We start from the raw sequence: 26,697 nt of genomic DNA, 5'->3' as shown, positions 1-26,697 counted from the left end.
AACATGCAATAAATCGGACTCCAACGACATCATGCTTATTTCTGTTTTTGCAATATTACTAATGACTGAAATATTGGATTTGGTCGCCGGTTGCAGATAAAGCAGGCCCTAATTACAGCGCACACTCAGAGCCTGAGCGCCAGTTTCTTGGCTAAAATTTCAGTGTTCTTTGTGCAGCGCTCAGAGTCGGGCCGGGAGCAGATAGTGACTGAAGGTATTCAGGGGCACTGAACCGGAAGCCGCGGGCTCTATAGAGCCTGCTGTCAAACCTGTTGCGGGTGCCTGCGGGGTACTGGCCTGTAACAGACTTTTTTCTGTGAGCACAATGCTTCCACTCATGGTAAGCCTGGCTTCAGAGAAAACAGAAATTTACTGCCATCATCTTTATTTATTTTTCAAAATACGTGTTTGAAAAAAATTGAACTCTAACAGAATTTGCCCCCACGGGAAGATACTTTCAGGTTCGTTTACGCGATGACCGCCACCCAAGCGAAGCTGCCTGCAGCTCATCTTCTGTGGCTCGCTCTCCTTCACTTAGGTAACAGAGCCCGCTTTTTCCACCTAAACAAAGACATGCCGTTTCCTATAGCCGCACAGCAGGCCGAGTTCATTTCAGACCTTTCCCCAGGGGAACAAAGGCCGGGGACTCAGGCCTGCCTGCCATTCATCCCTGTTTGTTGTTGCATCCCCACCCCTGCCCACAGTGAAATTCATACATCAAAAAAAATAAATAAATAAAATCCCAGCAGATTTGTTTCCAGGAAACTGCCTGCTTACTTTTTGAATCCTAAGTAACATATTAGCTAAAGTTTAGCATCTCTGGTGATCCAGAAACTAAGTATCGTAAAAGGAAATAGCAGGAGGAAGGTCGGTTTTGAATGTCATCCTCTCAGTCCTAAGCTAAGGTAGGGATGTTTTTGCAGAATATTTCTCGATAACTGTATTGAAAAGATATTTGGGGAAAAATCTTGACCATTTTTAGTTTTGTTGTGATCTTTGCAAAAGAAATATCAGAACAATAGTGGGCATCAGTATATTGCAGTTGGATAAAATTTTAACAAGTTAAATGGCTTATGGGTTCTATGTTTATCTCCTGTTGGTGGCATTGTATCAATTTTCTTATAACTCTGATGCTCAAAAACATCATGTATAATGCTATATCTGTATACTGTACCTCCACCTCTCCTTTTTCTCTTTACAACACACACACACACACACACACACACACACACAGTGCTTACACACAAAGTAGGGAGAAAAGAATACAGAGAAAAGTAAGAAATGGCAGGTCAGGAGCTGCCTTAAGGCAGGAGAGAGCATTTCCAGTAATGAGCAAAATAAATATGGGTCTGTAACCTAAAGCTGTAGATTTTTCTAAAAGCCAATCACCTAGTACTGTGAGTCATGCCTCATCTCACATGTTTATAAGTTATAGATATTTAAAACCTTCTCCTACAGCTACAGAGAGATTATAGATCCATTAAAAAGTGCCCAGTTGGGACCACTATATCCAATAGGAAGCTTAGACTCTGTCCAAAAATCTAAATTAATCCCAGAATGAGTTATGTGTACAGTTGCAATCTTTGAAAGGTTTGCCAGTGAGAGGCCTTCAATGCTATCATACCTGCAAACTGTTCCCAGAGAGCCTCGTCCTCCTCAGGCCCGGGTCACCCCCAGGTAATAAGAATTCTGCCTAAGGTCAGTTATTTTAATTCACAGCATTAAGAGATCACTGGGTTTAGAGTATGTATGCTACCACCTGGGAATGAGCCACAATATGCAATACCTGACTAGTTAGCCAGGGGCACTAACTTCCCTTAGATTGTCAAATTTGAAAAATGACAACAGCTTATCCGGTATAGCTCAGTGGTTGAGCATCAACCCATGAGCCAAGAGGTCCTGGTTTGATTCCTGGTCAGGGCACATGCCCAGGTTGCAGGCTGGATCCCCGGTAGGGGGCATGCAGAGGTAGCCAATGAATGATTCTCTCTCATCATGGATGTTTCTGTCCCTATCTCCCTCTTCCTGAAATTAATTTAAAAAACATTTACCCAATCTTTCAAAAAAAAAAAAAGGCAAAAGCCAACACAATAGTAGTCTGGTATGAATGAATCAAAATTAGACCTATTTTTTGTCAGATCGGCAAAAAATAGAATATATTCGTTGGTGTGCCGAAGAATTTTAGTAATCAGTTTATGTGTCAGGAAATGAGAAAGGTTGAAAATCGCTGAGTTAGCCACTAACTGGAGAACACCAATATACTCTTCTAAGTACAGATAATATCCAAATATTGCCAAGTTCATTTGAAGTAAACAGGGTCTCTTTTATGCGGGGGAGTGAGAGAGAGAGAGAGAGGCACTGGCAGTTTAAAGATCTGTCTCATTTGCGAAACAAGTCACCACACCCTGTTGCATGAATATGATTTTCATTTTGAAAACAGAATCCCAAGAAAGCATTTCTAGTTTACTAAAATGCTTCTTGCTTATATTCAAAGCAATCTCTGGCTCCCTCACAGAACAGAATCCCTAAATGCCCAGTCTGCGTTGCTTTCGACTTAACCTCCGCACACCAGTGAACGTTTCCAGAAACAAATTCAGAATTGTAAGTCATTAGCAAAGGCAATCAGACCTGTAGAGGGGACACTGATTTTGAAAGGATTTTCATATTGTAGTGGCCTGAGATACACAACAGATTAATACTAGAATTATATTAATGTTTGTATTACCTAACATGTTGGGTTTTTTAAATTTAAGTATTTGATGTCTTCATTATTTTTAATATATAACATTAAAATGTATGCATATACACCACTCACTTCTGTCCGTGTTTCTTATGGTAATCTCAGCCTGCCTTTGGGATGGGTTAATAAAAGTTTGCACAATCTTCTTTCTTAACTGAAGTAAGAGGGGAAAAGAAGGTCAGCATAAAGCACTGTAATCTTGTTTGAATGCTTAAAATATGGTGACCTCAGATTTTGGATTTCAGGACTGCGGGATAAATGGAGTTAATGGACTGAGAGAAGAAGAGTCCAAGTCAGGATTCCACTGGGAATCGGGGAATTGTGACGTGAGGGTTGAACGCAGAGGTCCCACCTCTTGCATTAAGCTCGAGGGAGGGATTCCCTCCTGGTTGAGAATGTCACATGGTAGTTATGAGAGAGAATTTGCAGAGTGTAAGTGACTGAGCATTCCACGAGTCTTAGGTGGATGGCGGGCTGTGTGCATCTGACTTGGGCATTTGTTTCATGTACTTGCAACTGGTCTGAAGGACACTGAGCAGATACGCTGTCCCTTATTTAATTGGGTTAACTTCTCCACCCTTCCCCACCTCTTCACCTGGGCAGACAGAGCACTTTTTAGTTATTTTGGTTGTTGTTTGTTGTTTCTCTGTTTGTTGGGAGGAGGGAGGTGTGTGGGAGTTGAATTGGGAGGAATAAAAAGCAGAAGGTGGCCCCCCTCCCCCCAGTGCGTGGAGAGAAACATCCTTTCAGGTCTTCGGGCTTTGCTTTGCAAGGGTGTCCTTTGATGAGGCCTTTGTCTGAGGCCCCGCTGCAGTCTCCCTGTACTCAATGTTCAAAAAGGCTATTGGTCCTTCTTTGTTTTCTTTGTTGAACTGTTTATTTTGCTTTCTTCCCACGAGGTTCCCTGGCCTTCCTCTGACAACACTTTTCTGCATGAATTACATTCCTCGGAGGCAAGGTCTCCGGATTCTTGCAGTCCATGTGATCCCGCCTGTCTGATGAGTCCTGAGATACAACCAGGTGTGGGTCTCTGCCAAGCCAAGCGCTTGCTCAGTTTCCCTGACGTGGAGACCTAAAGACCGTTCGTAACTCATTAGCGAGGGGGCAGTGCTTCATCCCAGGTGAATAACTTAGCTGCTGGAATCATCACTGTCTTTAAAATCACGGAAGGACACTACCAGCCATTTGGCTTCCTTTCGACGTGAGTCAGGCTAGTGAAGGAGGGGAGTTCAGGTTATTACACATATTCATTCCCACTTCACCGACATAACCACCTGTGCAGGGTGGGGCAGGAGACCATTAGCTCCATTTCAGTTGAATTTACATTCAGAAGGAATTTCATAATTATTTGCACAAAATGCATTCCCATCTGTGTGGAAATCATCAACAGCAATAATGAAAAGTATTCAGATATCTTAATCATAGCCATTTTCTTGCAAATATGTTTTATCTATAGTACTGTTTATGACTGAGACAGAGATGAACAATTAAACTCGGAAACCTATTAAATAAAGATGAAATATTTGGTTCTTGGATAAATTACACCTTCATTACAGGTGTTGGTCAAGCATGCAAGGCGACTAGACAAAATGGAGTTGTTTTAAGGGCAAAATTCTGGAAGGGATCTGTTCACCTGTGTGTACCCATTTTTTAAAAAATATATTTTATTGATTTTTTTTTTTTTACAGAGAGGAAGGGAGAGGGATAGAGAGTTAGAAACATCGATGAGAGAGAAACATCGATCAGCTGCCTCCTGCACACTCCCTACTGGGGATGTGCCCGCAACCAAGGTACATGCCCTTGACTGGAATCGAACCTGGGACCCTTCAGTCCACAGGCCAACGCTCCATCCACTGAGCCAAACCGGTTAGGGCTGTACCCATTTTTTTATACATGAGGACCAGCAGGTGGGGTGTACTGTCCTAACTGGATGCCTGTGTCTATTGATAGTGTGCCTGGGAGTAGTTTTGACATGGCACTTCCCAAAAGAGGACCAAAGAGTTTGTTAGAAATGATTGAACACGACATCAGTGGTGAAAATTACATGCTGATGAAATACCTTTTTCTACATAGAAACTTTTCCTAAAAGAAGTGGATGAGGCGCAAGCAGTGATTGTGGTTTCTTGAGATCCTCCTTTTTCTTGCTGAGCCTAGTTAAAACTGGCCTCTTGGCATCCGATTGTTGTGAGCCTGGGGCCACAGACTTTCTGTGGGGGTCTCCTGACCAGGGTTCCCTTGGGCAAATAAATGCATTCACTCTGCAGGGTCAAGGTTCTCTCTCACACAAGGAGGATTTGCCTGGAAGATTGGAGTTAAGCCTCCTTTGGCGAGAACAGGCACTTCCTCCTTGGAGTGGGCTCTGAACAAGATCGCCCAGGGAGCTGAAGTACAGCTGCCGGGATACTTCCTGTGCACACAATGGACCATCCTCAGGAGCAGGATGGGATTGCAGCGTTGCTGAATCATCACCCCTGAGCATACCCCCTTCCCACTCAAGATAGCAGTTACGTTAGCCAATGTTAATGCTCCCCCCCACCCCCAACCCGAGGTTTCAACGTATCATTCCAGAAAATTCAGACGTAAGTCTATTGGCACATAGTTTCTGATGAGCCTCTTAAAGCCACTTCCTAAGCTGTTTTTGTAACAGATGTGGGCCCTGGACAGTTCCATTCTCAGCTCTGCCACAAATTAACTGGATCCTAACACTTTCCCTGGCCTCTCTGGACCTCCTTGTTTTCGTCTGTGAAATGAAGTAGTCAGATGAAATGATCTGACTTTAAGATTTCGTAACATTGCACAGGTATGAGAAAGTTTAGGTTTGTCCTTTGTATTTTTCTCCTGTGTATGGATACTTAGAAGAGGAGTCCATGAAACACTGTGGCCCTGCTACATGCATGCCCATGTGCCCTTTCTCCTTCTGTCCCCTCTTCCCTTGTATGAAGATGTGCATCCCTCCCTCATTCTTCCTCATACTTCCCAAGTCAGGCTTTGCACATCCCTCCTTAGGCACCGGTGCATAGAGCCGCCAGGCACTATCTGTGCCATTTCCGTGTTGCTCACAGAGGTTCCCACTGGAGTGGAAGGATAACTGGAAAACCAGAGCATCTGTTCTATTAACAGCATCAATAATGCTAAAATATAATATTTAAGCAGATACAGATTTTTGTATTTGGTTCAAGATAATTTTCCTTTGTGTTTAAAATTATAGACTGGGTTTGAATCCAGCTTAGGTAATTCCTATCAGATGACTTACTCTGTCCAGACCTATTTCATTATTCAATCCCATTTTATATCATGAATTCAAAGAATGAGCATATAGATAGCACTTAGCACAATCTGTCATATCATAGGTATTTGATAAATGGCTGAATTACCTAATATGTATTTATGATATTACCATATTTAAGTTGTGTATCTTTTTTCACCTTTTAACATCGTTGAAATTGGAATGTATCTCACCATCTGTAGTGTTTTATGATTACTGTTGGTGAAGTGGCGGCTATGGGGAAGTTTCCGGTATCTCTCAATAAAATTATTTTTCTGATATTTCCCTTTGTATGCAAGTACTTTGATACTATGTGATATATCCTATGCCTGAATAAGCATAAAAGAGTTTTAAAAATGAGTATAAAGTAAAAATTGAAAGCGATAAGGAAGTATTGTCATTCTTAGTGGTACTTAAAATAATGGTGCATTTTTTTAGGTCAGTAGCATCTTAGTTTTGATTAAATACAGTATATAACATATGGATTGTGTAGGTGTGTAATCAGCAAAAAAATAAAAAATAAAAACGTTTCACTGTCAAGTTTTTCTCCCAAGAGGCAAGCAATTTTTTCTAAATATTGTAGTAATGGACCTAGTTGCAGGACTGTAAAGTTAAAAAGTATTAAGAATGTTTTCAAAAATGCTGTTTTTGCCTAAGTCATAAAAAAATAGAAAAGGAAGACAACTTCAGTCTGAAACAGTATAAAGGAGGGAAGCATGTGTTGTGTGCTGGCTCGGTTGGTGTATTTGTGCAGATGCATAGCACAGTCTCTCAGAGGGTAAGACTTCATGATTAATGGTGTTTATTCTTGACAGAAGCCTCCTTTATTTATCTGCAATACAGTTTAGCGATTTTATCAGGCACCTGAATGAAAAATATTCAGTCATACCAATATTGCAGTGTAAATTGAGTAGAGTCACTTTTTATTATATCTTCCCGCCTTATCATCTGCACAGTAATTTTCTAGCAGAGGTTTGATATGGAAAGGCTGGATTTAGCTGTACTTGACACAAAGCCTCTTCAATTTCCCCTAAAAGTTCAGGCTGCTCTTAGAAATGTGTGTGTGTGCGCGCGCACATGCATGTGTGTGCGTGTCTGTGTGTGTGTATAATGCATAAACCCTCTCTCTTATCCAAGCAATTTCGGGATTTGAAAGAATGAAGATAAAATGCACAAACCTGGATGGGAGAAATGTTGTTAATATAAAAACGTCTAATAGGTCTGAACTCACTGGTCCAAGCTTCCTTAGTGCTTAAGCTGTAGCTTAGTACTGAGCCTTTTGCATGGCTATATAACCCCACTTTCTTCTAAACAATTGCCATCCAACTCTAATCAGCAGAAAGCCAGACACTTCCCTTCCTTCTGGGAGTAATATCAAAGTTGGCGTTCACATGGCCGGGGGGATCATCAGTCGCTGTGATGATGGCAATGTCATTTAAGAAAGAGGGAAAAGGAGATCTCATTTGTAGGCTACTCGAGTAAGGTGTCACTAAATTTTAAGCAAACTTTATTCAAGGAACAGACTTTACAATGTTAATTGTCAAAATGAACCAGTGGGAAAGAGGGCCAAATGGCTTGAATCGTAGAAAACATTGAATTTCAGGCCAAAAGGAGGAAAGGAGAACCTCTTGTCCAAATCCTTACATTTTACAGATGAGAAATGTGAAGCCCCAAAAGTGCTTCCAGTCAGTCTGTGGTCTCATGCACGGGCTCTCCAGTGGTAATATGAGCAAGTAGTTCCCTGGCCCGTCAGTTAGACCTTTCCCGTCTGTGAAATCTGTCCTTCGTGAGGATCAGAAGACTCGCTTTCTCTATGAAGAAGGGGTGCAGTAGGAGACTTTGTGGCTCCTTTCCAAGCGGCCAGACTCGGTCAGTCTTCCAGGGTGCTCTTCTCGGGGCTCTGGGCAAAGTTCTCTGAAGCCATGATAACAAGAACTGTAAGAAAATGATCTCATTTCTTGGAAGTTAATGCTGCTTTTCTATTGGATAATGTAGACAACTTTTTCCTCAGTGCATTAGATATACTCCTTTTCCATATTTAATTTATTTTTGACAAGTTTGACACCCTCAAAGGGGCTTAAATTCTGGAATATTGACAAGTGTGCCTCGGATAAAGAGTCTTCGTTAACATGTAGGGGAGACCTGTAAGGTTTACGTCCACTTAAATCTAAAGAGACCGCTACTTAGAAAGGGCCACTATTCACCTTTTGTAGGAAGGAGCCCCTAGCAAACCTTGGTGATTTTATTCTAGAGGAGAGCTATTTAGACAATTAATAATAGTTAGATCATAATAGTTCCTTGATGGACATCATTATTATCACTTTTTTAAACATTGATTTAAAGAATGAGGGAAACTATGAAGTCAGATGTATCTTGCCAAGGATCACAAGAGACAACCCAGAAAAGCAGTCTAGTCAATAGTACTAGTAATAATAATAATAATTATTATGAGGATTATAAGGATTATGAGGATAGTGAAAAAATCCTATCAGCTCCTGGAAGACTGCTGTTGGTAAAGAATTTATTCTATCTAGTTGGTTCTTGAAGTAACATTTACAAAATATTAAAATAGAAGCCTTGTACTCTCTCTGGCTCAGAATTCCAGAAGCACCCTGTCTTTGAAATAAATATTTTCCATACCACTGGTAAGAGGACTCAATCTGAAGCAAGGTTTAAACTGTTGGAACCTAACTTACTATTTCTAACTAGAGGCCCAGTACACGAAACTCGTGCACTGGTAGGGTCCCTAGCGGCTGCCGGCTGGGGCCTCCCTCCCCTCCCCCGCCAGCCCCGCCCCCTGGTCGAACTCCCGGATGAACTCCCTGTTGAGGGGACAATTTGCATATTACCTCTTTATTATATAGGATTATTTCCACCCAATATCTGAAGCCTCTTTCTGGGAGATTTCTCATTTAAATAACAGATCCTGGCGTGGGGCTCTCAAGATTTTAAAAATAACTATTTACCTTAAATTGTTGAGATTTCCAGGTAAATGATATAAGCACAGGCTTGTTTAGTTAATTAAATCAGCAGTTTGAATCCCCTCTTGTATATAATTTAGGGTGTCCTTTCTTTACCTGATGGATATTATGGTGCAAGTCCCAAAGTTCTTACCAAAGGATGTTATGCTGATAGGATTCTATGTTATTAAAGAACATAACACCCAGACAAACAAATGCCACACTTCCCAGGACTTTTCTAGATACCTTTAGTTCATGGGACTTTGTCATTTGCCGAGTTATTTGACACTATCACGTTTCAGCGTCTTTCTATTTTTCTGTGTGTTTTCTTTTTGGAAGAATTCATTATTTTGCTATTCTGAATTCTTCTTTTGTGGGGGACAGGGAATTGGTAATTCATCAAATTCTGAAAAATCGGATCTATTAGTATGGGTGGGAAATTGGTGGGAATATCAGCGAAATCAGACTTTGAAAAAGTCTGCCCCTTCCATTTTTTCTTTTTGCATGGCGATGAAATTTTGAACTAAAAGTACAGAATGACCATGCCCATGAATTTACTTTTAGGAAAGAAAGTCCCACTCGTTTTACTAAAGGTCAAGTCAAGTTACTAGACGATTTGGTTTGTTAGAAGAGGTGGTATGGGTGCTCCTAGATGTCAACTAGCTCCAGAACACTCACATGGGGTCCTGAGAGCATGAATACACAAGGAGTTGGTGAAAGCAAGGTGACTTTGGCCTAAACCAGTCCAGGGCTCTAGCACTAATAGCGTCAGCAAGAAGGAGCAAGTTGGTCAAAGGGGCCAGTGTGCTGAGAACTTACCACCTGATTGTCCAAAGTTAAACAGTACAGCACTGCAGCTTTTCCTTCTAGGTCTAAATAGCCCTGGGGCAAAGCAGACTTTGGAGATCTGGTTTACCCAATACCACATCTTAATGTGAGCTCTTGTGACTCCGAGTGTAGAACAGCTGATTAAGTGCACACTTCCTGCCACTGGGAGACTTGGAGGAGGAGAGTGAGGCAGGAGAGCACCCCCTGCCCCCTGTCCTCTGGGCCTCTCTGGATTGAACAACCTCCCTTGAGGAAGAGAGCATCCAGAGGGAAACAGTGACTGTTCAAAGGGAGCCGTTTATACTGTCTCAGGGAAGGAAGAAAGGATTGTGTCTGTCTGCTTTGTTACCACGAACCAGTGGGGAGTCCTCTAGAAAACAGGACCCATCCAGTGTCCCAGAATTGGACCACTGAGGGCAGCTCTCCAGCTGTTCACCTGCAAGGAGGTGGGTTGCCGTGGTTGGCAAACTGCGGCTCGTGAGCCACATGTGGCTCTTTGGCCCCTTGATTGTGGCTCTTCCTAAGCCTTAGGAGTACCCTAATTAAGTTAATAACAATGTACCTACCTATATAGTTTAAGTTTTAAAAATTTGGCTCTCAAAAGAAATTTCAATCGTTGTACTGTTGATATTTGGCTATGTTGACTAATGAGTTTGCCGACCACTGGGTTAGGGGAAGCTTAGCAGCTGGATATCTGAATTTCTCTCCTAGGCAACCACAGTTGTTTTCTCTTCAAGGTGGTATCTCTGTAGACTTTGTAAAGGAAGACACAACACAATAGTTCTTCTAATAATTAGTCCTTATATTCATCTTAAGTGTGTATATATATATACTAGAGGCCCAGTGCACAAAAGTTTGTGCACTCGGGGGGGTGGGGAGTTCCCTCAGCCCGGCCTGTGCCCTCTCGCAGTCTGGGACCCCTTGGGGGATGACCACTTGCTGGCTTAGGCCTGCTCCCCGGGGGATTGGGCCTAAGATAGCAATCAGACATCCCTCTGGCAGCCCGGCAGCCCTCGGGGGATGTCCACTTGCCAGCGGGGAGCAGACCTAAGCTGCAGTCAGACATCCTTAGTGCTGCTGAGGAGGCAGGAGAGGCTCCCACCCCCACCGCTGTACTGGCAGCCATCAGCCTGGCTTGTGGCTGAGCACAGCTCCCCCATGTGAGAGAGCACTCACCACCAGGGGGCAGCTTCTGCATTGAGCGTCTGCCCCCTGGTGGTCAGTGTGTGTCATAGTGACCAGTCATTCCCAGTCTTTCTGCTGTTAGGGTCAGTTTGCATATTACCCTTTTACTACATAGGATAGAGGCCTGGTGCATGGGTGGGGGCCGGCTGGTTTGCCTTGAAGGGTGTCCTGTATCAGGGAGGGGGTCCCGCTTGGGTGCCTGGCCAGCCTGGGTGAGGGGCTGATGGCTGTTTGCAGCTGGTCACACCCCCTTCATGGTGGGGGTCCCCACTGGGGTGCCTGGCCAGCCTGGATGAGGGGCTGATGGCTGTTTTCAGGCTGGCCACACCCCCTTTAGGGTGGGGGTCCCCACTGGGGTGCCTGGCCAGTCTGGGTGAGGGGCTGAGGGCTGTTTTCAGGCTGGAGGGTGACTGAAGCTCCCAGCCTCTCCTCTTTTTCTTTCATTTTTTTTTTGTTTTGTTCTGGGATTTATTTACCTTCTATAATTGAAACATTGTTGCCGTCACTGGAGCTCCCAGCTCTCAGGCCGCGGCCGACTGAAAGCAGGTTTCTGGGGTTTGTTTAGCTTCTATAATTGAAACATTGTTGCTTCCAGAGCTCAGAGCCGGCCCCAGCAGACGGGGAACCTTGGCTTCCTCCATCACTGGAGCAAGCAAGCCTCCTGCTCGCTTCAGCTGCATGGCTGCTGGCTGCCATCTTTGTTGGCAGTTTGCATATCACCCTGATTAGCCAATGGGAAGGGTAGCGGAGGTATGGTTAATTACCCTTTTTGTCTTTTATTAGATAGGATATATATATATATGTATGTATAACATATAACATAATGATTTATATTAATTTTAAAATTAACATTACCAATTTTATGACTTTTATATTTCTCACAAGCTCTGTAGTAATTGGAGGAAGAAGAAAAATATGATTTATTTATTTTACATTGCAAAAAGCAGGGTACCTTTGTATGGAATATTTGGATCCCATTTGACCACCAGAGAGACTGTCAGAATAATAATTTTAAATATAGTATGTACCTATGTAACTAAAATATTCAAGACTGATGACAGGTTATTTAAAAACTGGTTTGTTAACTGCCGTTTGGATCATGGATACTGTCCTCCCAACTGGTGCCCTCTCTCTGCCTTGGTTCTGAAATGTTAGAGGTACACAGCAGGCTTCTTTATACACGTGTGAGTTGGGGCAGAAAGAAGATGCATAATGTGAAAAGTCATTTAGTGCAAAGTGCTTACTTGAATCAGTAGTAAGTTTAAGAATTCTTTTTCCCTTAAATATATTTTTATTTATTTTGGAGAGAGAGAGAGAGATTTGCTGCTGCACTTATTTATGCACTCATTAGTTGATTCTTGTATGTGCCCTGACCAGGGATTGAACCTGTAGCCTTGGTATGTTGGGGGTGATGCTTTAACCACCTGTGCTACCCAGCCAGGGCCTGTGTGTATCCCTTTTAAAAAATTGATTATATATATAGTACATATGCAGAAAAGTACACAAAATATACACTTATAGCTCCACAAAGTTTAATTAATTATCAGAGTGAAAACCTGCAACCACTAACCAAGTCTAGAAAATAGAACAAACACTAACACCCTGAAAGTCCACCAACTCAAAGGTAAACATCATCATGACTATTCTAACACTAAAGTTTAGATGTGTCTCTTAATTGAACTTATGAGATTATATATTATATTATAGTCTTTTATGCAAGGCCTTTTTCACTCAATGTTTTTCACATTCTAGTTTCTTCATTTGTATAGGTGTTTCCTATTTCATTGTATGCATTATTTGCCTATTCTATTGTTAATAGATATTTGATTGTTTCCAGTTTTAATGTGAATGAATAACAGTGCTCTGAATATATTTGACATTGTGGCACATGTTTACATTCTATTGTTGGGTATGTAACAGGGAAAGGAATAGTTGGAACATAGGGTGTGCATCCGTTCAAGTAGATAATGACCAACTATTTTCTAGAGTTTGTGCCAGCGTATACTCACATTGTTTGAGAGTTCCTATTGCTGTAAATCATCATCAATACTTAGCACCATCAGTCTTTCTAGTTTTAGCCATTCCAGCGGGTGTTTAATAATAACTCATTATAGCTTTAATTTGTACTGCAATTATAAATGATGTTTATGTACAGTTTGCTAAGACATATTAGAAAAACCTTTTAATATTAAAAGCCAAAGTATAATTCAAAACATACTTTTATTTTGACTATGTTAGAAGTGCATAATGCCTGAAAAAGTGTGGGGACTAAATAAGTTAAAATACTGACAGTGGTTCAGTCTGGAGAGCTTGGATATAGGGAAGGACCTTTTTTTAAAAAAAAAAATTCTTAACTTTTCCATTTATGGGTGTAAACTCCTTTTATATTCAGACATAATTAGAAAATAAAAATAAGAAAGTCATTATGAAAAATCTCTTGAAATGATGTTCATCATTAAAATAAATATTCTCCCCTCCCCCCCATTTTCTTCTTGTTGAAGAATGCAACCATAGCTCTTAAATTCTCTGTATAAGAAAATATTCACACTAACTTAGTGTGAATGTGCACAATAAGCAGTGTTTTAACCTTCGCCTTTAGTGGTCACTTCTAACCAAATCCTATCTATATTTGGTAGCAGGGTTTACATTCCATATTGTTCATGACCAAGATGCATGCTAGAAGCCCCCTGTGGTACTTTTTGACTGTGCTGCTTGCTCATCAGATAACATTTGCTCTAATGCCTTCCTTATATACTGGCTGCCTCCTGCAAGTCCCACAGTGGGGATCGAGCCTGCAGCCCAAGCGTGTGCCCTGACCGGGAATCGAACCCTGACCTTCTGGTTCATAGGTCCACACTCAACCACCAAGCCACACTGGCTGGGCTACATGTATACTTTTCACATGTATAGTCACGATTTGACTATAAACTCTTTGAGATTACAGACTGAATGACCATACATTATATTTATTGAAATCCTCCCCCCAGGTGCTGAAATCATAATGGATTCTTAGTAAACAGATTTTCAATAAATGTTTATCTAATGAATATTTCATTGAAATAGTCATATGTGTAGTTATACATGTAGTTTTTAAAAATTGAAATCCAACATGGTAAATGTGTTAAAAGCCTAAGTCAGTTCAAAATTCATGAGGAATATAATTGAGCTACGAAGATGATAAAAATGGGATTTGAAACGGAGCCATCTTATCCGTTAGGGTCCTGGCAGCTTAAAAGAGTGGATATTTACGGAGATGTGAACAAGGTGAAAGGCCCTCAAAGTGACCCTAAAGCCCAGCAGCCCCCAGGAGTAGCAAAAGTTGGAAGAAGTTCCTATCGTTAACCTGAAGGTGCAAACAAACTGATTCATTGAGGGCTGGAGCCCAGGAAGAAGGGTCACACTTCTGGAGGGGTGGCCATGAGGTGGCCAGCAGATTTCAAGCTAAGGAGAGGAAGTGACTGGAATAAATACCCCTGATCCCTCTTCCCTCCACTGCCAGCTCCTGCCAGTGCATCGCATTAGGAGAATCCAGAGGAAAAATGAGCCAGCTGATTCAGACCCTACAGAGGCATGCAGGGGTTCCCAGGTGAAGGATGGTAAATGGCAAGTAACTGGCAGAACCCTCTGTGCATGTAAGGGTCCCGTGATAACGCTGGGCAGAGACTTCTGGGAGCTCACCTTGAATAGAAGAAAACATGAAGTTTAGGATTGTGCGGATTTCCGGCAGTGTTTAGTACATTAGCCATGAACATTTTAATGGTTTCCTTCACTGTATGGAAAGCAAATTTTTTATTACAAATTTTGGTTTATTAAAACTGCGACTGTTGAATAATTAATTCGTTGGTTAAAAATACATTAGAAGGGATAACTCCCTTTGTTCTCTGTTAGGCCACTGCTTGAATATAAAGAGTGGTTTACTTGTTATGGGAAGAACAAAGTTAAACAAAAAAATAAATTTGTTATATTAAAAAAACACACACCATTTCATTCTTCTGGTAGTTGGAGCCCTCATACAAAGATGCAAGGGGAATTATGTACATTTCCAGAGTTCCAAGCAACATGAAAGCAAATTGTAATAATCCAGCATACAAACCTTGTTTAATGCTCTCATAATAAGTCACGCAAGTGATTAAATACTGTGATTTTAATCTTGGCATTTTAGTAACCCAATAAGATAGATGAAAAGGCAGTAACAAATTCGATTATTTAATCATATTTCATTCTAACTAAGAAGGTATTCTCTGCAATGTGTTTTTTGTTTTGAAGGTTATCATACATAGTATAATGTTTAAAATGCTATAATAACCATCTTTCTTCTACTCTTTTTATTGTAATCTATTTTCACGACCTTTTAAAAAATGTAACCCAAAGTCAAATCATCTCTACAAACACACACACAATTTCATATTGCTTTCTTGCTTTGGGGAGAACATCAAAGTAATCCCCACCTTCTTTCTTGTCTGAAACTGTACATTATATATAGCCATTGGAAAGAAATGACAGCCACTCATTAGGTCTCTATGGCCTTGGACGGACAAATAGGTGAGAGCAATGTAAGGGACACTGTCCCTGACTACGCATGCTGGGCCTGCATGCCTGAGCCCAGATGCAGAGGTAATGGAACAGCAGTTGTGCCCTGGCAGCCCAGACAGCCCTCTACAGCTGGGCATCTCTGGTCCCCAGGCTAAAGTTAGTATGACTCAGTTCAGAGGGTCACAGTCATATTTCTGTGCTCTTTGGCGATAACATAAAAGGCCTGGAATCTCTGTACTTGGAACTGTTCTAAGTTTCAGTGTTCTTTTAAGAACGCTTCTTGTTTTGGTTTTTTTCTCCTTGATTTGTGCTGTCCTTCAATTATTGAGTCTTGTCCAGCCCCAGAACAGAGAAGGAAGGGAAAGCTACCGGCAGAGGAAGCCATGGGAAGCCAACAGCAATCTTCAGATTGTGTCTCTACTAAAAATATAAACCAAGAAAGAGACACCTATAATTTTTTTTCCTGGTGCTACTGTAATCTTCAAATGAAGATTTTTAGAAAGTTTGACAAATATTTACCAGGTCAAGTTTATGATAGTTTGTGAAATAATATATGTCATTTACATGGGAAATTTTGTGGCTGCCTTCCTCACAACTCCCACCTCCTTTGCTTACCGTAGAATTCCCCTCTCTGGCCATAATCTTGAGTGGCACTTGCACACAGCAATAAACACACATCTGCCTATTAAGTTTAAGGAGGTTACTTTTCCCTCTTAAATCTGTTTTACCAAACAAAACAAAAAAACTGACAAATGATGTAGCTTCTGGGAATTTGGAAGTGACTTTGGTTAGGTAATGTTAAAAGCAGCTCTCTTGAAAAACTATAATTTATATATCTTTACATCCATGTCCAGTGGCACTGGAGCCATTGGAGTTCAAGGTTGAGTGCTCAGCCTTGGTGGCTTAGAAACTAATTTATGTCGGGCTTCAGCTCTAGAAGCATGTCATGCTAGCCAACTCCCCGGAGCCTGATGTGGAAACGATGGATCAGTGATCAACTTTCAGGGAGAAACTGAGCAGCAAGGAAACCAGAACACCACGCAGACAGCTCTTTGCTGAGTTGAGAACCACGCGCACATGAGAGTTTTGGGGGGTGCTTCTGACAACCCCCAGGGACATCAGCAACTCTCTCTGTTTACTGAGTGTCAGTGCCAGTCATTGGAGGCAGCCCCGTGAGGGAGCTATTATTGTTCCATTTTTGTGTTTATCAGGGAACTTCTGCTTAGTGACACGGTCAGTGATGCCTCAGGTCAAATCCAGTTCCCTCAAATCTCTTGTATCTAATTACTGAGCCCCTGTTCTTAACCACCTTATGTGGTTGTACGATTTTACTAAGGGGGGCCCGGGGAATCCAAGGAGATGCTTCAGGAACACTGTCAGGCAGGAGAGGAAAGCATAAGATGCACTTTGAAAAGAGGGTTCCAATATTTCAGTGTTTGAAAGTCATATGATATGCTGTTTATGCCATCCCTATTATGCATGTGTGTGTATGAGTACATATGGTTGTATTGTATATGTATGTAGATTAGGAGTGGAATATATTAGCATAGTGTATGATACCAGCTCACTACATCAGGCTTTACTCATACTCACTTGCCAAGACCCCTACAAGGTAGGTATCTTCCCTGTGGGATCCTTAAGGACTAGGAGAGGGTAGATATGGTTGCTGAGGTTGCATCTCAGCCCTTCCATTTGCCACCTGTCTCCAGAATTCCTGATGACCCCTCCCTGGGTAACCCATCCTATCTAATAAAGAGGGAATATGCTAATTGACCCTCATGCCATTGCAAAGATGGTGGCACCCACAGCCAATAAGGAGGGAATATGCTAATTGACTGCCACACCCTCAAAGATGGCGGCGCCCAGTCCCCTCAGCCCTGCCGCTCCATGCGCCTGCCTTCGGAGTCCCCCAGTTCCCTTAGCCCCCCAGCTGCCCAGGGTCAGCCCAAGCCTCAGGCAAGCCTCAGATGTTGGCTGCCCAGCCGCCCAGGGCCACCTGAGGCTCAGGTAACCAGGGCTGGCCGAGGCTTGCGCTGCCGGCAGCAGCAGCAGCAGAGGCGTGATCGGGCTTCACCTTCCCCTGATTGCCAGGTCTCCTCCTGCCCCTGAGGGCTCCCTGACTGTGAGAGGGGGGAGGCCGGTCTGAGGGGACCCCCCCCTCCAGTGCATGAATTTTCATGCACCGGGCCTCTAGTACTAAATATTTTGCTATTCATATTCTGAGGATGGCTAGTTTCTTTCTTTAGGGCAGTGATGAACTTAGTTTTCTTACTTGTACTCCAGTGTGAAGGCATGTCCCACCACTGTGTTTAGAACCAGATGACCCAGTATCTCCTCAGCATCATCTCTCTGGAAGTGACGTGTGATTATGACATTCCCAGAGTGGGTGAGGTTGCCTGGCTTCACCTCCAGGAGGAATCAGCCCTCTTCCTGTGTTGCTTCTTCCTGGTGTTCCTGCCAGGGACGATGGGAGCAGGCCTGGATTCCTTCTCAGGGCAGTGCTTTTAATTGTCCTCTTGGGTTTTCTTGTGGAAACTGGTCACATGAAAGTGAAGGCCTGGGTGCAGACGTCAGATGTCCAGACTTGAGAAAACTACCAGCCACCTCCTGGCTTCCTTGCATCTTTGGGTGGTGACTGCCCAGCTCCCACCTCTGTCATTTTCATGCGATTCTAGATGCAGATCCTCCCTCCCCCGCAAGTGTGCTTCTTCAAAGCGCAATCTACGCCTCTGAAATATTCTTACTACTCTTCTTAATTCTGGAATTTCAGAAAAATAACAAGTTTCAATTTTCGCTTAAACTAAGAAACAACACAAGTAAGAGGTGCTATTGCCGTCACTGATTTTTGGTTCAGGTTGTGCAGACCCAGTTTGTAGCGGGTCACAAAAGCTTATCTAGGAGATAGCACTTCATGGATTTCTTGAAATGTCTACTTCTCTACATTTCTGCTGCACCGGTCCCATTATATGCCTACACATAAGTTTATACTTGGTAATCATTATTTTGAACCAGTTTGGAAGGCTGATTTTTCCTTTCTGGTAGAAAATGAATTATTGGTATGGAGCATCCCCTGAGCTCTAAAGTAGCAACATGTCTAAATGGAGCTTAGAATGTAACACAGCGAACTTGCTTTGTGGTAAAGAGCTAAAATAGGATATACTACTAGGTTATACCGATTTTTATTTAAAGCAGAAGTAATTTTACTAATTTCTGAGTGGGTATGGGCAACCTCAGGTTGTTTTTGTGAAAAGAAAGCTTTATTTTTTCCTGGTGGGGAGTTTTCACTCTTCTTTCATGTAAATTTAGAGAACTGGATTTTTATTTTACTTCACCAAAAGTGGCATCTGAATAACAAGAAAAAGCCTCTTTTTTTTAATTCAAAATGAAAAAAAAGAATAACAAGGAGCAAGCGAGAGAACATCTCCCCCCCCATATTTCAGTCTCTTTTATTTTCTACTGAGAGCAAATTCATTATCTGATCTTCGGTTTCATTTATTTCAGTGCCTGTGCTGTGCACGTGGTGGAGCCGGCCTCTCCCGAGATTGTGTTCTGACAGGGTGATAGGGGCCAGAGCCCTGCCGTCAATACGCACTTGCTTTGAGAGGCGTGATGAAAAAACATGTTTCCCCTCCCTTTCATTTTACACTTAAAGCCAGTCGCATAAGAGGAATTGGCTGTTCTCCGTAGATCTGTCTCTATCTTGGCTTCTTCCTTTCGTAGCCGGGCCCTCCGTCAATGGGAAAACGGCGAGCGCAAGTGTTTAGCCTGTCGTGGCCAGTCCACTGGATTATCCACACAAAATGTTTCCTATTGAAGAAGGAACAAGGCAGGGAGGGTGTTGTACCGTCTGGCTATTCTTCAGAAATGCCTCTTGCCGGGGCTTCAGGGACTGGCTGTGGGGAAGGAGGACCCGGAGGGGATCGGGGTACGGTGGCAGCCAGGTGTGCTCGAAAATTTATTTCCATCAGCCCAAGTGTACAACCTGCTTTAGCACCCCCAAACCAAAGCATGGGCTTGATCAAAATCTCATTCTTTCCCGGCTTTCCAACCCCAGGAGCACTTAATTACTGATTGTTCCCTGAATGTGACTAATCAGGATGCCATGCGAAAAATGAGTGTGAGAGGAAGCCGGCTTTCATCCCCTGCCTCTCAGAGAGGAGGAGCTGCCCTCAGCACAGTGGAGCCCAGATCTGTGAAACTGGTTTCATTCATATGCAAGACTTCACAGTAAAGCTCGCGCAGGGATATGTGGGGTGTCCGATTTCACATTTTTCAGAGCTTTGCAGTTAGTCACCTTTCTTATGGGTGGGCAACGCTGCCATGTGCGTGCTCCGATCTCCAGTCTAGACACATTTGCTTTCTTGTCAATGCAACACCATGATGGTGAGAGGTAAGTTTTCAGTGGTGAAATTAATGATCTGGTCAAATTGAAAATAGGGTCTCAGAAGCTACTTTAAGCTCAGATGCCTGTTGTTTAGAATTTCTTCATGAAAGCCAAAGAGAGACCGTTAACTTTTCTATATTCATAGTGTCATAAAAGTTTTCAAAAGTCAATATTCTTGGCCCAAATAATCATATATACTACCTGCATTATGTCACCATGACTTTAAGGTAAAAGAAAGATATATTCCTGCTATCCCCCCCCCCCCCAACCCCCACCGCCCAAGACACCTTGAGTTCACTTAAAATCTTATGTCCTCTCCCAGACAGCCTCTGCCTCTGGCGACACTTGTCTCATGCATACTTCTTGTACCGGTTTTCTTTTTCCCCAGGCCTTCTGCCTTATCGAGTAGCCCAACGTATTCGGACCTGCCCTTCATCAGGATCTCCCCGCACCGGAACCCTGCTGCCGCCTCGGAGTCCCCCTTCAGCCCTCCGCATCCCTACATCAACCCGTACATGGACTACATCCGCTCTCTGCACAGCAGCCCGTCCCTTTCCATGATCTCCGCAGCCAGGGGGCTGAGTCCCACGGATGGTAAGTCTCAGACCGACCCATTTTGCTTCTGTGCATCCCGCCACCTTCTCCTCCTGCCTCCCCTGGGGCAAGGTGTTGAGTAGCTTCGTTTATTGAGTTGTTTCCCACATGCCAGACACTAGGCTAAGTGCTTCGAGTTCATGCTTTCATGCCAATGTAGAGACACCTCCATCAGCGTGGGGTTATTCTCTCCATTTTCAGGTAAAGATAGCAATGTGCAGAGGGGCCAAATAGTTTGCAGCCTCGTCCATTGGCCTAGGACAGTGATGGCGAACCTTTTGAGCTCGGCGTGTCAGCATTTTGAAAAACCCTAACTTAACTCTGGTGCCGTGTCACATATAGAAATTTTTTGATATTTGCAACCATAGTAAAACAAAGACTTCTATTTTTGATATTTATTTTATATATTTAAATGCCATTTAACAAAGAAAAATCAACCAAAAAAATGAGTTCGTGTGTCATAGGTTTGCCATCACTGGGCCAGTAGGTGGCGGAGGTGCAAAATCCTTGTTCTGATCCTCCTTTCTGTTTTGCGTCTTGACGGAAGTTTAGACTGGCCCTGTAAGCGTTCATACAGTGAGCATATGTAATAACTGGAGCCTTTTGCTCACTATCCAGGGTTTGCTTTTCTGTTCTGCAGTACGTTTATACAGATGTGTCTATTACAGCGGCTTTTCTCAAACTCCCGTGTGCATATGGACCACCTGGGGATGGTGATACAATGTGATTCTTTGTTGGGTGGGTCCAGGAGTGGCCTGAGATTCTGCGCATCTGTACAGCTCTCAGGTGATGTCAGTGCAGCTGGTCCGTGAACCATGCTCTGAGCAGCCAGGTCTTAGAGAACTTATGGTTCAGAACTGATGCTGCCCTCTATCCTTGATGGTACCAAACAGAAACTGGGAGAAGGATGTGGTGGGAAAAGATAAGAACTTTGACTTGAATTCAGTAATACCTGATGCTCAGGTTAAGCTCTCAAGGATCAAATTCTGGTTGGTTCTCAGCCTCCAAATGAATTACGTTGACATGACGCTTTTTCATTGGGCTTGTGTATTCTGCAACTGTCAAGTTCTAAACCATTCCTTCGATTCGGGCAGAACATGTTCCATTGCATACGCATGTGTACAAACTCACTTGCCCACGATTGCCAGAACCCAAATTAAGGTCCAGAATCGCATACGCCTTATTGATGGCAGATGGCAGGTTGTGCATTCTCTGCAGCAGGTCACAAATCCCTGGTGCTTGATGGGGAGCTCAGAGAACCACCATGCGCCCCATTTCACTGAGCAGCATTGGAAGGGACCCTGCAGAGTCCCCATGTCTATGCACACCACGCTCCGAGGCTGGCTGTGTGTGGTGGGAACAGTGTGTGGGAAAGCCACACGAGGCTGCTCAGTAAACATTACTCAGTTGTGCCTCCGGGAGTAGCAGTGCTCCAGGAACAGCTGCCGGCTCCTTGTAAGGCACCTGAGGAGAACGAGTTTTGCCATTTGGACAAGACTCACTTTTTTTCCCCTTTTTTTCAGTTTTATTGAAATATAATTGATGTAAGCACTGTATAAGTTTAAGGTGTATAGCATAATGACTTACGTATCCTGTGAAGTGATTACCTCAGTAAGTTTAGTTAACATCCATTTTCTCATATAGATAGAAAAAGGGAAAAGAAAAAAAAAATGTTATCTCCCCTGTGATGAGACATTTTAGGATTTAATGTCTTAGCACCTTTCAAATATACCATCCAGCAGTTTATTACGTGCATCATATTGCACATCCCCAGTTCTTATTTCTCTTATCATTGGAAGTTTGTAAGATTTACATTTTAAAAAGAAAACCATCAGAGAGTCAAAGGCAATCTTCTGGTTGGGATTTGGTTTTAAAATGGGAAAAATGGGAAATTACCTCCATGGAGCACTTGGGAGTTTTGGGAAATGACTACCAAGGGGACCAGAGGCTGAGAAGGGGAAAGGAGGTCAGCTAACAGTGGACTTGAAGTCGTGCCTGGCTTGTGGAAATTTAGTTGAGCCACTAGAAAATTGGACCTCTAGTTAAAGGATCTTATCCTCTGCTACCCGTAGTATTTCATGGTGCGTGTGAATAAGACATTTTTTGATTGGTTGTTCTACTTAACTCTTCTTGCTTCAAGAGTCCAATAATATTCAATAAAATAAAGTCAAGTCACTGATACTACTTTCCTGTGGTCTAAGAATTTTTAATCTATATCATGTCTTTATCATGTATAAAAAGTCTGTGGGCACACCATCAGTAGGTGAGTGGATAAAAAAGCTATGGTACATTTATACCATGGGATACTATGCAGCAGTGAAAAAGAAGAATCTCGTAGCCTTTGGGACAGCATGTTGGGACCTGGAGAGTATCAGGCTAAGTGAAATAAGTCAGTCAGAGAAAGTCAGTTATCACATGATCTCACTCATGTGGAATCTAAGTAATAAAATAAACTGATGAATGGAGTGAGTCCAGAGACATGGAAGCATGAAACAGTGTGTGGAATCTCGGAGGGAAAGTGGGGGAGGATGGATGGGAAGTAATCAACCAAAGACCTTGTATGCATATATGCATAACCCGCGGTCACAGACAGTGGGGTGGTGAGGGTCTAGGGCAGGGGCAGGGGACAGGAGTGGGCTGGAGGGGGTGGATAGGGTAAAAAGGGGGTATATGGAATACTTTCAGCAATAAAGATTTTAAAAGAAAGTCTGTGGGCACAAATGTGAAACACAAAGCTATTTATAGAATGCCAGTTTTTCCACATAATAATTGCAAAACTAACTTTTAGTGATGGAATGCTATGTGCTAATAGGCACTTACATGTAGCGCTGCATTCCTGCTCCCAACAACCTCATGGAGCAGCAAGAGGCAGCACTGGCATTTGTATCCAGATCTTCACGAATCTGGAGACCACCCTCAGAACCACTGCAATATCCGTCAGTTTTGCCATAAATTGGCAGGTGGATTATTACCCCACTGATTATTACCCCACTCTTACAGAGCTGACTCTTGCCAGTAAATTGCTCCAGATTGGTAGGTATATTTTCTTTTTGATTTTGTAATGAAAAAAGAGCTTTTAACTTATGGAACAAAAAATTGCAGCTATCACCCAGTCGTGTGTTATTAAAGCTGTGCGGCCTTTCCCCTTGTAAGTGCTGGGTCCTCCAGGTAGAGAGAGCTGACTCAGAGACACCTGTCAGAAAGCTTAGAGAAGTATGTTAAGTATGTCTGGAAAGAAAGCATAGTTGTCTAAGTTGTCAACCACTGTAAGGAATGTGAACACACTGATTTCATATAAGAAACAGTTTTGTTTTGTGAGGCAGAGGTGGGAGTGAGTTCTGTACATACATACATTTTAATCATTTTAAATTCTTGAAGATTTCTTTAAACTGGGGGATGTACGAGAAATAATTTTTCTCCCACCTTCTAAGTTCTTCTGGCTGGCTGGTAATTAATAAGAGACAGATTAACAGGAGAAAATGCCCCCAATTTATTATGGATGTACATGCAGAGGTGCCATAAAAATATGGAACCTGAAGATGCCATTCTGGAGAAAGGAGAGGGAGGCAGGGGTCTGGGGTTTCAAAGGGACAGCAGGCAACATACAGCAGGTAGATAAGAAAGAGCAAATGTGCTGAACAAGTTCTTGCTGGGTCACCCGGAAACAATTGGACACAGAGGGATGTCCAAAATAAAGAGGCTTTTTTAGATTTCACTCTATCTGCCACACTTAGTTTATATTATGCTGTTAAATGATGTTTCCTTCTTTTTTCATGTTTCAGGTACAGTTGACATTCAGTATTATTTTATGTTAATTTCAGATGTACAGCACATTGGTCAGACAGTTGAATAATTTACAAAGTGATCCCTGGATAATTCTGGTACCCAGATGTTCCTTTCTTGTAAACAGGTTTTTTTTTTTCTGTCTGAATTCCTTTAGGTGTGTAAGGAAGAGGGTCAGAGGTTCTTTCTGAGCCTTTCATGCCTTAAAATCAATACCCCAAAATACATCTTTTTGGGGTGGCAAAACTTTGGTCCCTTCAACACTAACCTCAAACATTTTATAATGTACTAGTGGCCCGGTGCACAAAATTCATGCAGGGGGCGGAGGGGTATCCCTGAGCCCGGCCTGCACCCTCTCCAATCTGGGACCCCTCAGGGGATGTCCGACTGCCGGTTTAGGCCCGATCCCACAGACTGGCAGTCAGACATCCCTTTCGCAATCCAGGACCACTGTCTCCTAACCGCTCACCTGCCTGCCTGCCTGATTGCCTCTAACCACTCTGCCTGCCCCCAAGTGCCCCCCTGCTGGCTTTCTTGCCCCCAACTGCCCCCCCTTGCTGACCTGATCACCTCCAACTGCCCCCCCACCAGCCTTCTCGACCCCAATGCCCCCTCCCCCCCCCCCCCCCCGGCTGGCCTGCTTGCCCCCAACTGCCCCCCCCTTCCCGCTGGCCTGATCACCCCTAACCGCCTCTGCCTTGGCTCCACCACCATGGCTTTGTCCAGAAGGATGTCCGGAAGGTCTCCCAGTCTAATTAGCATATTACCCTTTTATTAGTATAGATTTTATTAGCTCTATTCTTTTCCTTCAGTTTTCTTTCCAAATAAAAGATGTCTGGTAGACTTAAGTGAAAGTACAATTTGAGTCAAAGGAATTTTACTAGAATGAGCCATAAAAGGAATTGTTGATGTGGGCTGCATAACAAATGGACTGTTGACCTTCTTTCAACAAGTACCCATCCTTCTCATTCTTTTCTCCTCTTCTCTTCCAGCGCCCCACGCGGGAGTCAGCCCAGCAGAATACTATCATCAGATGGCTCTGTTAGCTGGCCAGCGCAGCCCCTACGCAGACATCCTTCCCACAGCTGCCACCACTGGCGCTGGGGCCATCCACATGGAATATTTTCATGCCATGGACAGTAAGTGATGGGGCCATGTTCTGTAGGGGTGGCAGATGCTAACTCATGCGCTGGAGAGGAAGACACAAAGATTAGATAATTGTCTAACTTGACAAACCAGAGAAAGAGAAGGAGCCACCAATACTTGGTGCTCTGGTTCTGTTGGTATTTTAGGAGGCTGCCAGATACGGGGCCATCCCAGGACCCCTGTTTAACTCGGAACGAACTGGAAGGTGCAGGTGATTGTAATTCGGCCGATAAACAAAAAACTGCTCTTCCTCTTCTTGATAACAAAATAAGGAAACCTGTTTGATTACATGAGTGTACTTTGCCTAGTCATTTCTTGGTTTTTTATAGATTTTATGCCTTAGAAGTTAATTTTTAAAAAGAACTGTACTTGGTTTGACATTTTTTTATTTGATTTTATTTGCCTCATTTGTTTTCTTTACATTAAAACTTATATTTCACTAAAACCTTTTATCTAAGAAAAATTAAAAGCCTTTCCAAATTAGAAGCCTATTTCTGGTACATAGCAGTGGAAGAAAATGGGATCATTTGATGCATTTTATATCAGTTATTTTGGGGTCTTATGATCATTTCTCTGGGTCACTTACCAAGATGTGTAGAAAAATGAGGCTATGGTTGTGACTTTTCTGAACATCCCAGAGTTCTCAGCTATGCAGATTCTCTGAGTCCACGTCCATTTGTCAGGTGGCAGGAAGTGACTTGGAAGCATCATCCAGGAGGTCACAATGAAAGCCACTGCCCTTTGAATATGACAGTAATATGACTTTGAGGAGAGCATACGCTTGAGATTTTGTTTGTACTCCCTAGTAGCAGTGATTAACTTGTTATATATAGAGAGAGAGGAAGGGAGAGGGAAAGAGAGATAGAAACATCAATGATGAGAATCATGGATTGGCTGCCTCCTGCATGCCCCCTACTGGGGATCGAGCCCGCAACCTGGGCATGTGCCCGGACTGGAATCGGACCCGGAACCCTTCAGTCCACAGGCCAGTGCTCTATCCACTGAGCCACACCAGCTAGGGCAAGTTGTGTTTTTCCATCACCGTCTATTTGTATTCTTTTGTGAATAGGGTGTATATCTGTCAACTCTGGCACTGGTTAGTAATTCAGTCCGTAGGTCTGGAGAAGGTCCGGGTGAAACCTGTAGCTCAGTCTCTCCATCATGAACTAACGTGGCTGTGTCACACAGTAACCTGAGCGTGCGCAGGCTTCCCTTAGGGAGTTGATTACCACACACAAAGTGGAAGAACTGTATTACATGTTCTGCGGGGCCTTTGTTG

The 26,697-nt window shown here is 43.0% G+C and overlaps 1 protein-coding gene across 2 annotated transcripts in view; it reads left to right on the top strand.

Annotated features, from left to right (window-relative positions):
• Positions 1-26,697, top strand: part of GLI3 (GLI family zinc finger 3) — a 278,059-nt gene that overhangs the window by 162,905 nt on the left and 88,457 nt on the right. For both annotated transcript variants that reach the window (XM_070424736.1, XM_070424735.1), the window contains 2 exons: positions 20,284-20,489; positions 25,265-25,411. In XM_070424736.1, the coding sequence (XP_070280837.1) occupies positions 20,284-20,489; positions 25,265-25,411 (353 nt within the window). The remainder of the gene's footprint in view (positions 1-20,283; positions 20,490-25,264; positions 25,412-26,697) is intronic.

The sequence above is a fragment of the Myotis yumanensis genome, unplaced genomic scaffold (assembly GCF_028538775.1).
Source record: "Myotis yumanensis isolate MYYU_CA2020_CCGP unplaced genomic scaffold, mMyoYum1.0.hap1 SCAF_9, whole genome shotgun sequence".
Classification (NCBI taxonomy): Eukaryota; Metazoa; Chordata; class Mammalia; order Chiroptera; family Vespertilionidae; genus Myotis; species Myotis yumanensis.
Note: the sequence above shows the minus strand (reverse complement) of the source record. Positions and strands in the feature narration are given on the sequence as shown.